Below are 12,891 nucleotides of genomic sequence, written 5' to 3'. Positions count from 1 at the left end.
TACAGAGCCTCTCTTGATACTACAGAGCCTCTCATGATGTTACAGAGCCTCTCATGATGCTACAGAGCCTATCGTGATGCTACAGAGCCTCTCTTGATGCTACAGAGCCTCTCATGGTGTTACAGAGCCTCGCATGATGCTACAGAGCCTCTTGTGATGCTACAGAGCCTCTCTTGATGCTACAGAGCCTCTCATGATGCTACAGAGCCTCTCATGATGCTACAGAGCCTCTCATGATGCTACAGAGCCTCTTGATGCTACAGAGCCTCATGATGTTACAGAGCCTCTCATGATGCTACAGAGCCTCTCGTGATGCTACAGAGCCTCTATTGATGCTACAGAGCCTCTCATGATGCTACAGAGCCTCATGATGTTACAGAGCCTCTCATGATGCTACAGAGCCTCTTGATGCTACAGAGCCTCTCATGATGCTACAGAGCCTCTCATGATGCTACAGAGCCTCTCATGATGCTACAGAGCCTCTCATGATGCTACAGAGCCTCTTGATGCTACAGAGCCTCATGATGTTACAGAGCCTCTCATGATGCTACAGAGCCTCTCGTGATGCTACAGAGCCTCGATGCTACAGAGCCTCTCTTGATGCTACAGAGCCTCTCATGATGTTACAGAGCCTCTCATGCTACAGAGCCTCTCATGGTGCTACAGAGCCTCTCTTGATGCTACAGAGCCTCTCTTGATGCTACAGAGCCTCATGATGCTACAGAGCCTCTCATGATGCTACAGAGCCTCTCGTGCTACAGAGCCTCTCATGGTGCTACAGAGCCTCTCATGGTGCTACAGAGCCTCATGATGCTACAGAGCCTCTCATGATGCTACAGAGCCTCTCATGATGCTACAGAGCCTCTCATGATGTTACAGAGCCTCTCATGATGCTACAGAGCCTCTCATGATGCTACAGAGCCTCTCATGATGCTACAGAGCCTCTCTTGATGCTACAGAGCCTCATGATGCCACAGAGCCTCTCATGATGCTACAGAGCCTCTCATGATGCTACAGAGCCTCTCATGATGTTACAGAGCCTCTTGTGATGCTACAGAGCCTCATGATGCTACAGAGCCTCTCATGATGCTACAGAGCCGCTCATGATGCTACAGAGCCTCTTGATGCTACAGAGCCTCTTTATGCTACAGAGCCTCATGATGCTACAGAGCCTCTCTTGATGCTACAGAGCCTCTCATGATGTTACAGAGCCTCTCATGATGCTACAGAGCCTCTCATGATGTTACAGAGCCTCTCATGATGCTACATAGCCTCTCATGATGTTACAGAGCCTCTCATGATGTTACAGAGCCTCTCATGGTGCTACAGAGCCTCTCATGATGCTACAGAGCCTCTCTTGATGCTACAGAGCCTCTCATGATGTTACAGAGCCTCTCATGATGCTACAGAGCCTCTCATGATGCTACAGAGCCTCTCATGATGCTACAGAGCCTCTCATGATGCTACAGAGCCTCTCCTGATGCTACAGAGCCTCTCATGATGTTACAGAGCCTCTTTATGCTACAGAGCCTCTCATGATGCTACAGAGCCTCTCATGATGCTACAGAGCCTCTCTTGATGCTACAGAGCCTCTCATGATGCTACAGAGCCTCTCATGATGCTACAGAGCCTCTCGTGATGCTACAGAGCCTCTCATGATGCTACAGAGCCTCTCGTGATGCTACAGAGCCTCTCATGATGCTACAGAGCCTCTCATGGTGCTACAGAGCCTCATGATGCTACAGAGCCTCTCATGGTGCTACAGAGCCTCTCTTGATGCCACAGAGCCTCTCATGATGTTACAGAGCCTCTCATGGTGCTACAGAGCCTCATGATGCTACAGAGCCTCTCATGATGTTACAGAGCCTCATGATGCCACAGAGCCTCTCATGATGCCACAGAGCCTCTCATGATGCTACAGAGCCTCTCATGTTACAGAGCCTCTCATGATGCTACAGAGCCTCTCATGGTGCTACAGAGCCTCTCATGATGCTACAGAGCCTCTCATGGTGCTACAGAGCCTCATGATGTTACAGAGCCTCTCATGGTGCTACAGAGCCTCTCATGATGCTACAGAGCCTCTCATGATGCTACAGAGCCTCTCATGGTGCTACAGAGCCTCTTGATGCTACAGAGCCTCTCATGATGCTACAGAGCCTCTCATGATGCTACAGAGCCTCTCGTGGTGCTACAGAGCCTCTCGTGGTGCTACAGAGCCTCTCGTGATGCTACAGAGCCTCTCATGATGCTACAGAGCCTCTCGTGATGCTACAGAGCCTCTCGTGATGCTACAGAGCCTCTCATGATGCTACAGAGCGTCTCATGATGCTACAGAGCCTCTCGTGATGCTACAGAGCCTCTCATGATGCTACAGAGCCTCTCATGATGCTACAGAGCCTCTCATGGTGGTACAGAGCCTCGCATGATGCTACAGAGCCTCTCTTGATGCTACAGAGCCTCTCTTGATGTTACAGAGCCTCTCATGATGCTACAGAGCCTCTCGTGATGCTACAGAGCCTCTCGTGATGCTACAGAGCCTCTCATGATGCTACAGAGCCTCTCATGATGCTACAGAGCCTCTCATGATGCTACAGAGCCTCTCATGATGCTACAGAGCCTCTCTTGATGCTACAGAGCCTCTCATGGTGCTACAGAGCCTCTCATGGTGCTACAGAGCCTCTCATGGTGCTACAGAGCCTCTCATGATGTTACAGAGCCTCTCGTGGTGCTACAGAGCCTCTCATGATGTTACAGAGCCTCTCATGATGCTACAGAGCCTCTCATGATGCTACAGAGCCTCTCATGGTGCTACAGAGCCTCTCATGGTGCTACAGAGCCTCTCATGGTGCTACAGAGCCTCTCATGATGTTACAGAGCCTCTCGTGGTGCTACAGAGCCTCTCATGATGCTACAGAGCCTCTCATGCTACAGAGCCTCTCATGATGTTACAGAGCCTCTCATGGTGCTACAGAGCCTCTCATGATGCTACATAGCCTCTCATGGTGCTACAGAGCCTCTCTTGATGCTACAGAGCCTCTCTTGATGCTACAGAGCCTCTCATGATGCTACAGAGCCTCTCATGCTACAGAGCCTCTCATGATGCTACAGAGCCTCTCATGATGCTACAGAGCCTCATGATGCTACAGAGCCTCTCATGATGCTACAGAGCCTCTCATGGTGCTACAGAGCCTCTCTTGATGCTACAGAGCCTCTCGTGATGCTACAGAGCCTCTCTTGATGCTACAGAGCCTCTCTTGATGCTACAGAGCCTCTCGTGATGCTACAGAGCCTCTCGTGATGCTACAGAGCCTCTCTTGATGCTACAGAGCCTCTCATGATGTTACAGAGCCTCTCATGGTGCTACAGAGCCTCTCATGATGCTACAGAGCCTCTTGTGATGTTACAGAGCCTCTCATGATGCTACAGAGCCACTCTTGATGCTACAGAGCCTCTCTTGATGCTACAGAGCCTCTCATGATGCTACAGAGCCTCATGATGCTACAGAGCCTCTCATGATGCTACAGAGCCTCTCATGATGTTACAGAGCCTCATGATGTTACAGAGCCTCTCATGATGCTACAGAGCCTCTCATGGTGCTACAGAGCCTCTCTTGATGCTACAGAGCCTCTCTTGATGCTACAGAGCCTCTCATGATGCTACAGAGCCTCTCATGCTACAGAGCCTCTCATGATGCTACAGAGCCTCTCATGATGCTACAGAGCCTCTCATGGTGCTACAGAGCCTCTCATGATGCTACAGAGCCTCTCGTGATGCTACAGAGCCTCTCTTGATGCTACAGAGCCTCTCTTGATGCTACAGAGCCTCTCGTGATGCTACAGAGCCTCTCGTGATGCTACAGAGCCTCTCTTGATGCTACAGAGCCTCTCATGATGTTACAGAGCCTCTCATGGTGCTACAGAGCCTCTCATGATGCTACAGAGCCTCTCGTGATGTTACAGAGCCTCTCATGATGCTACAGAGCCACTCTTGATGCTACAGATCCTCTCTTGATGCTACAGAGCCTCTCATGATGCTACAGAGCCTCATGATGCTACAGAGCCTATCATGATGCTACAGAGCCTCTCTTGATGCTACAGAGCCTCTCATGATGCTACAGAGCCTCTCATGATGCTACAGAGGCTCTCATGATGCTAAAGAGCCTCTTGTGATGCTACAGAGCCTCTCATGATGCTACAGAGCCTCTCATGATGCTACAGAGCCTCTCTTGATGCTACAGAGCCTCTCATGATGCTACAGAGCCTCTCATGATGCTACATAGCCTCTCATGGTGCTACAGAGCCTCTCATGATGCTACAGAGCCTCTCATGATGCTACAGAGCCTCTCGTGATGCTACAGAGCCTCTCATGATGCTACAGAGCCTCTCATGATGCTACAGAGCCTCTCGTGATGCTACAGAGCCTCTCATGATGCTACAGAGCCTCTCGTGATGCTACAGAGCCTCTCATGATGCTACAGAGAGCTGGTAGAGGCCGGTGTGTCGCCACTCACTTCTCCTTCTCGATCTCCATGGAGAGACGCTTCATGTCCGTGTCTTTGAAGTCGAAGCTCAGGTTCTCCCGGCTGTAGCTCAACTCTGCTGGCATGCTGTCTGCCTGCACCACGGCCAGGGGGGGCTGAGAGGAGGAGGGGGGAGAGAGGGGGAGAGGGGAGAGGGAGAGGAGAGAGACAGAAGGCAAGAAAGAGAGAAAGAAAGAAAGAAAGAAAGAAAGAAAGAAAGAAAGAAAGAAAGAAAGAAAGAAAGAAAGAAAGAAAGAAAGAAAGAAAGAAAGAAAGAAAGAAAGAAAGAAAGAAAGAAAACCAAGGAGGGAAAGAGGTGGGGGGCAGAGATAAAGGAGGGATGGGAGAGGGGAGGCAAAGAGAAAGAAGAAAAAAGAAAAAAGAAAGAAGAAGATGGAAGAGATGAGAGAGGGGGATGATGAGGAATGGTGAGATGAAGGGGGAGAAGAATGCAGAGAGAGAGGCAGGAGGAATGAAGGAGGGATTGAAAGCAACCAGGGAAGACAGGATACAGGTTGAATAGACAAAAAAAAAAAAAAAAACATGAATATGTTGATGAACTCTGACACACACACGCACAGAATATGATTTCAAATGATGACAGGGACTGAATGTCTGACATGTCTGGTCCTTATAGACCAAAGATAAGAAAGAGGCCTGATATCATTTAAATGGAAATCCAGTGGATGTGGGATATGAATGTCAACTAGTGTGGCTTTATACTCGACATAAATATGTCTGGCTGAGCATGTGGGGCCATTTGACTGAAGCAACTGGATACAGAGATGCTTGTGCTTGTGTGCATGTGTGTGCGTATGTGTACGCTTGTATACAGGTATGAGGAGTGGACCAACTCTTGCCGGCCCACCTTTGGGTTGTGAGATGTTTGCCGGTTGTCATGACGGGGAAATGCTGATTTTAGGGTAAATGGTCAAGGTTAAGGTTAGACATTGTCCCCACAAGTACAGTAATACTGTGTGTGTGTGTGTGTGTGTGTGTGTGTGTGTGTGTGTGTGTGTGTGTGTGTGTGTGTGTGTGTGTGTGTGTGTGTGTGTGAGAGCTGGTACTTACAGGTGTGTGTGTGTGTGTGTGTGTGTGTGTGTGTGTGTGTGTGTGTGTGTGTGTGTGTGTGTGTGTGTGTGTGTGTACCGTATAGACAGGCTTGCTAGTGATCTCCAGCAGCTTGTACTTGGCCCTGCGCTCAGACTCTCTTGCCTCCTGCAGGTCCTGCTTCAGCTGCTCTGCTTCCTTGGCCCTGATGGGGGGAGGGAGGGAGGGAGAGAGAGAGCTTTGTTGCCTTTGTTGTTGTTACATTTGTTCTGTGATGTTTGTTCATTGATTGAATACCTTTATAACCTTTATACCTTTGAACACCTTTATATATGTTTGTACAAAAATGCAATCATTTGCTATCAGTTGTTGGAACATACAGGGTTTTTACTCTTCAACATTCGGCCTGAAGAGTAGAGACTCAGATTTTTTACAGGCTATAACAAACAATGACCTCTTAATTCTAACTGAAACATGGTGTAGAGAGGATGTAGCCACACACTGTCCTCCACACTACAGAGAGGTCATTTTGCCATCAAATAAAATAAAACATATTAGTCAGGGCAGAGATAATTTGGTACAAATCACAACTCCACCAGTCAATACAGATTCTAAAACCGGGAACAATCATATTTGGTTAAAGGATAACTCCACTTTTTTTTTAAATTAGCTTATTTAACATCTTCCCTGGAGTTAGACAAGAAGATGCATACCTTTTTTGTCTCTGTGCGTGCATTTTAGCTTTGGGAATAGACGCTCCGTTAGCATAGCTTAGCTTCATCACTGGAAGTGGGGGAGGACAGTAGCCTTACAGTGCCTTACAGTGTATTGCAAGGTCTGACATTGACCAAACTTGATATGCATGACCTTGGTGGGCTCTAGGTCAACTCCTGAAAAGGGGGTCAATGTCAGACTTTGCAATCAAAAGTTAGGGGGCTAATAACCCTTGCCATAATTTCAGTGCGCCCCTAACTTTTGATTGCAAGGTCTGACATTGACCCCCTTTTCAGGAGTTGACCTAGAGCCCACCAAGGTCATGCATATCAAGTTTTGTCAATGTCAGACCTTGCAATACACTGTAAGGCACTGTAAGGCTACTGTCCTCCCCCACTTCCAGTGATGAAGCTAAGCTATGCTAACGGAGCGTCTATTCCCAAAGCTAAAATGCACGCACAGAGACAAAAAAGGTATGCATCTTCTTGTCTAACTCCAGGGAAGATGTTAAATAAGCTAATTTAAAAAAAAAAGTGGAGTTATCCTTTAAAACTAAATAAAGAAGTAATCCCCTCTCAAAGAGATCTTTTTATCTGTGGAATATATGTACCACCATCTGGGTCTCCATATTACTCAGAGGACATCTTCTCCAACCGTGAGTCAGAAATATGTTTTTATCAAAGTCAAGGTCATGTGCTTGTTTGCGGTGACTTTAATGCCCGAATGGGAACCCACCCTGATTTCACCAGTACACATGGAGACAAATTTATATCTGACCACACCATATGCAACCATGTAAACCCGTCCCCTAGAAATAACCATGACACCTCCATAAACAAAAATGGGAAGGACTTATTACAGCTCTGTAGAGGACTGAGTCTCTACCTTGTCAATGGGCGTGTGAGAGGGGACTCACAAGGAAGGTACACTTACTGCTCATCCCTTGGCAGCAGCACAGTAGATTATATGATCACAGACCTTGACCCTTCCTCCCTCAGCTCATTCACTGTGAAACCACTAACCCCTCTGTCTGATCACAGCCAAATTACCCTGTTTATTAAAAGATCAGACACAACAATGGCACAAACACAAAACAGTAAGCTGTACAATATCAGAAATTCATACAGATGGGACCAAAACTGTTATGGTTTGACACCGACCCCAAACGCACGACACAAGAGAGTAGGAATTCAGAGTTGCCAAATACAAGGGCTTGTTTATTTGAATACTAAATATAAAGAGTACAGGATAGGCAAGTCAACAAGACAGGTACATAGGCCAGGGGGCAAAAGTTCTGCCGCTCTGCAGCTTCTCCCGTGGTGGTAGTCTGGGAATAGCAGATGTTGACGTCAGAACCGCTCTGCAGAATTCTCTCGGCAGAATCTCCGATGTGTTGCGAGACCGAGAGAGGGAGAGAGGGAACGAGTCAACAACAGTGCAGGTTGAACGAGCAGGAGAACAGGGTGAACTAATCTTCGTGTAATTAAACACAGTGAGCACAATTCCAAAACAAATCCCAAGTGAATCTCTTCGTGTAAAACACACAGTGAGCAAAATTCCAAACACAGTCCCAAGTGAATATCTTCGTGTAATATACACACAGTAGTGAAGTCCAAAAACAATCCAAAAGTGAAATAATATCTTCGGTGTGAGCAACACACAGAGGGAGATGAAAAGTCCCAAAAATATTATCCCAGAGGGAACAAACAAAAGGGAACGCTGGGTGAGTGACTGTCTGACAAAAAGGTGGTAATCTTCAGTGTAATAGTAACACACGAAAAACGGAATAGATCAAGACAGTCAATAAAAACTCACCCAGACGTAATGCATAATGGTGCTGGAACAACAGCGGAGCTAGCGCGCGCCACGGGAACAGGTGTCCAAGAGGAAGGCTTCTTGGAAAAATCCTGGAGATAGCACAGAGAGCAAAGCAGCAACAGCAGCAAAACGGAGAATGCAACCAGAGAAAAATCAAGACGATCCAACAAACTTAGAGTGGAGAAACGGGGTATAAATAATAAGGGATTGATTGATTGACAAGCAGTGACAGCTGGGGAATGTGATTGAAAAAGCGTGCGGACCTGAGAGAACCAATCAGCGACGTCTCTGATGACGTCACTGGGGAGAAGCGTGTGAATGAGGGAATTGAAATAATTAACAGACAAAACAAATGAAAACAGAGCGAGGTGGTTAAAGGAACAGAACGAGTGAGAGAGCAAGGACAGAAACCTCACAGTACCCCCCCCTCCACGGGAGCCACCCGGCGACCAGGCCGACCCGGCTCGTCAGGATGGGCTCGATGGAAGTCGGTGATCAAGCCGGGATCCACGATGAGCTGCCGGGAGACCCAGCTACGCTCCTCAGGGCCGTAACCCTCCCAGTCCACCAGGTATTGGAACCCCCGGCCCCGCCGACGAACGCCCATCAACCGGCGGACCTGCCACTGGGGGTGACCATCCACCAACACGGGAGGCGGCGGATCAGGAGCTGGAGGCATAAGGGGACTGAGGGAGACGGGCTTAACCCGGGAGACATGGAACACGGGGTGGATGTGCATGGATGCAGGAAGCTTCAGGCGCAGGGCCGCCGGACTGAGTACCTTCAGGACCTCGAAAGGCCCGACGAAACGGGGGTTGAGCTTCTTGGCCGAGGACCGTAGCGGGAGGTCCTTCGCGGAGAGCCACACCCTCTGCCCAGGGCGGTAAGTCGGCGCAGGAACCCGGCGCCGGTCGGCACCACGGAGCAGCGCGGTCCTGGTGATCTCCCAAACTCGTCGGCAGCGGTCGAGGTGGACCTGCACGGAGGGAACTGCCACTTCCGTCTCCTGTGCGGGGAAAAGAGGGGGCTGGTAGCCCAGGGAGACCTCAAAAGGGGAGAGGCCGGTGGCGGAACTGACCATTGAATTGATGGAGTATTCAACCCAGGGAAGGAAACGGCTCCAGGATGCTGGTCTCTCGGCTGCCACACACCGAAGAGCAGACTCTACGCTCTGGTTCATCCTCTCCGTCTGCCCGTTAGTCTGGGGATGATAACCAGAGGAGAGACTGACCGTTGCCCCCAATCCCTTGCAAAAGGCCTGCCATACCTGGGAGGTGAACTGGGGCCCCCGGTCAGAGACGATGTCCTGGGGAAAGCCATGAAGGCGGAACACGTGGTGCGTCAGGAGGTCCGCCGTCTCGGCCGCCGAGGGAAGCTTGGAGAGGGCCACGAGGTGGACCCCCTTGCTGAATCGATCCACCACGGTCAGAAGGCAGGTGTTCCCCTGGGAGGAGGGCAGACCAGTGACGAAGTCGAGCGCCACATGTGACCACGGACGGCTCGGAATGGGAAGTGGCTGCAAGAGCCCGGAGGGTGCCTGGTGAGAGGCCTTGCTGCGAGCACAGACCGCGCAGGCCAATACGAACTCCTTGACGTCGTTCCGCATGGTGGGCCACCAGAAACGACGAGCCAGGAAGGAGAACGTGCGATGGACACCAGGGTGGCAGGCGAACCGGCTGGTATGGCCCCACAGCAGTACCTGGGACCGGACAGAGTCGGGGACGAAGAGACGACTCCTAGGGACGTTGCTTGGAGCGCGTTGGAAGCGTAGGGCACGCCTCACCACACCCTCGATGCCCAAGGTGATGGCTCCAACCACTCGGGCCTCCGGGAGGATGGGAGAAGGGTCCTCAGAGGGTGGAGCCCCCTTGGAGTGCATCCGGGACAGGGAGTCGGCCTTCGTGTTGCGGGAACCGGGGCGGAAGGTCAGCGAGAAGTCGAACCGGCTGAGGAAACTGGCCCATCTCGCCTGCCGACCGTTGAGGCGCCTGGAAGCGCGGATGAACGTCAGGTTCTTGTGGTCCGTCCAGATGGTAAAAGGCTCCTCGGCACCCTCTAGCCAATGACGCCACTCCTCCAGCGCAGCCACGACCGCCAGCAGCTCCCGATTGCTGGTGTCGTAGTTCCTCTCGGCGGGGAGGAAGCGACGCGAGTAGAAGGCGCAAGGATGCACCTTCTGGTCTGAAAGAGATCGCTGGGATAGGACAGCGCCCAGGCCAGAATCCGAGGCGTCCACCTCCACGATGAACTGCCTCTTGGGGTCAGGGTGGAGCAGGATAGGGGCAGAAGTGAACCTTCTCTTGAGGGAGCGGAACGCAGCGCATGCCGCTGGGGACCAGTCGAACGGCAGAGCGGGGAGGTTAGCTTGGTAAGTGGCTCCGCCACTTGACTGTAGTTCCGGATGAACCTTCGGTAGAAGTTGGCGAACCCGAGGAAACTCTGTAACTCCTTCCGAGTGGTGGGTTCTGGCCAATCCTCCACAGCCTGGATCTTGCGAGGATCCGCTCGGGTCAAGCCCTTCTCAACGATGAAGCCCAGGTAGTCGACGGAGTTGGAGTGAAAACGGCACTTCTCCGCCTTGACGAAGAGCCGATTGTGGAGGAGGCGCTCCAGCACACGGCGGACATGCAGGATGTGTTCCTCGAGGGTCCTGGAAAAGATGAGAATGTCGTCCAGGTACACCACCACGAACACCTCCAGCATGTCACGAAGGACGTCGTTCATGAGTGCCTGAAATACCGCCGGGGCGTTGGTGAGGCCGAACGGCATTACAAGGTACTCGTATTGGCCCCTGGGGGTCTTGAAGGCGGTCTTCCATTCATCGCCCTCACGGATACGGACAAGATGGTAGGCACTTCGGAGGTCCAGCTTGGTGAAGAACGAGGCCTGGGTCAGTGGCTCGAAGGTGGAGCTCATGAGAGGTAGGGGGTATTTGTTCTTGATGGTGATCTCGTTGAGCTGACGATAGTCGATGCAGGGTCGCAGGTCCCCATCCTTCTTACCAACAAAGAAGAACCCGGCCGCCACCGGGGAGGAGGAAGGCCGAATGAGTCCTGCTTCCAATGACTCAGAGATGTAGAGATCCATCGCCTTCTTCTCCGGGACAGTCAGACTGTAGAGGCGGCTGCCGGGAAGGGGAGCCCCTTGGCGGAGGTCGATGGCGCAGTCATAGGGGCGGTGAGGTGGAAGGGCCTGAGCCCTGGTCTTACTGAATACCTCCATGAGGTCGTGGTACTCGGGAGGTATGGATGAGGGGTCCGGGGGCAACTCACCAGCGGGCCTCCGGGGCGGGGGACAGGACGCCGCCTGCAGACAGCGGGCGTGACAGGAGGAGCTCCAGCCCCTGATGGTACCGGAGGACCAGGCGATGTGGGGCTCGTGCAGCGCGAGCCAGGGCCTACCCAGGACCACCGGGACAAGGGGGGATTGGGTAATGAGGAACTGGATTCTCTCGACGTGGTTGCCAGCGATGGTCAGCACGACTGGGCCGGTGCGTTGAGAGATGTCGGCCAGGCGGTGTTGGTCCAACGAAAAGATCTCCAAGGGCCTCACAAGGTCCTCAAGAGGTATGTTGGCTCGGGTGGCAAACTCGAAGTCGAGGAAATTCTCGTCTGCCCCAGAGTCAATGAGGGCCTCCACCGTGGCACGTTGGTCCCCCCAGGCCAGGGTGACGCTCATCAGATGGTCAGGTGGTGCGCGGCGCTGGGAATGGGAAAAACGGCTCACCAGGATCTCCCGGGGTCTCTGTGAGCCTGATCTTTTGGCCGGGTGGGGCAGTCGGCGATACGGTGTCCCGCACCTCCGCAGTAGAGGCAGAGACCGGACCTGAGCCTTGCCTCACGCTCCGCCTGGCTCAGATGAGAGCGTCCCAGCTGCATGGGTTCCTCCTCGCGAACCGAACGGGGAAGCCTGTTACCACCAGTAGTGTTGGGGACGGGGCGTCCAGGAGTCCGGGGTGCTTCAGGAGGTAACAGTCGGGTCCTCTCGCGCCTTCTCTCCAGGAGGCGTCCGTCAATACGGATGACGAGGCTAAACAGATCCTCGAGGGAGTCGGGCAACTCCCGGGTAGCGAGCTGGTCCCGGACTGCGTCACTGAGCCCCCTCAAGAAGGTTAGGCGAAGAGCAGGTTCGTTCCATCCACTCTCCACCGCCGCCAGTCGAAACTCCATGACATAGTCCGTCACCCTGCCGCTCCCCTGTCGGAAGGTCCCCAACCGGGCTCCAGGGTCCAGACCTCGGGCTGGGTGGTGGAACACTCTGCGGAGCTCCGCCACGAAGTCTGGATAGGAAAACAAAAAATCTGCTTCCATTGCCCAGGAGGAAGTGACCCACTGGGCAGCATGGCCTGAAAGTAAGTTCGTTATATAAGCCACTTGGGACCCACGAGCAGAAAAACGGCTTGGTTGATGACGGAAAACCAACTCACATTGCATGATGAATGTGGCACACTCCTCGGGATTACCGTCGAACAGCCGTGGGACGGAGAGACGGGGTTCCCGAGATGCGAGATCTGCTGGGGCTGCGGGGAATGCTCCTGAAGGGTGTGAGAGATGAAAGGTATTAACGGTGTCACCCAGCGAGTGAAGCTGAGCGAGAATGTCGGACTGTTGTCCCGCCATAGCGGCCATTGAACCCTGCATAGGCAGGACCTGATCCCTGAGATTCTGCACCGCAGCCGCAGCCCGCTCTAATTGGAGACTGTGATCCCTGGTCAACTCGACTTGATTTGCAAGTGCGGTTCTGACCCTCTCTGTGTCGGCTGGGGTCGTCATCTTGGTTGGATCGTAATG

The 12,891-nt window shown here is 52.3% G+C and overlaps 1 protein-coding gene across 2 annotated transcripts in view; it reads right to left on the bottom strand.

Moving 5' to 3' along the window:
* nf2a (NF2, moesin-ezrin-radixin like (MERLIN) tumor suppressor a) overlaps nt 1-12,891 on the bottom strand; it is a 137,464-nt gene that overhangs the window by 16,897 nt on the left and 107,676 nt on the right. For both annotated transcript variants that reach the window (XM_084307887.1, XM_084307888.1), the window contains exons 12-13: nt 5,669-5,774; nt 4,511-4,635 (exon numbers count right to left, since the gene is read on the bottom strand). In XM_084307887.1, coding sequence (XP_084164013.1) covers nt 4,511-4,635; nt 5,669-5,774 — 231 coding nt within the window. The remainder of the gene's footprint in view (nt 1-4,510; nt 4,636-5,668; nt 5,775-12,891) is intronic.

Source organism: Notolepis coatsorum, assembly GCF_963971535.1.
Source record: "Notolepis coatsorum genome assembly, chromosome: 2".
Taxonomy (NCBI): domain Eukaryota; kingdom Metazoa; phylum Chordata; class Actinopteri; order Aulopiformes; family Paralepididae; genus Notolepis; species Notolepis coatsorum.
Note: the sequence above shows the minus strand (reverse complement) of the source record. Positions and strands in the feature narration are given on the sequence as shown.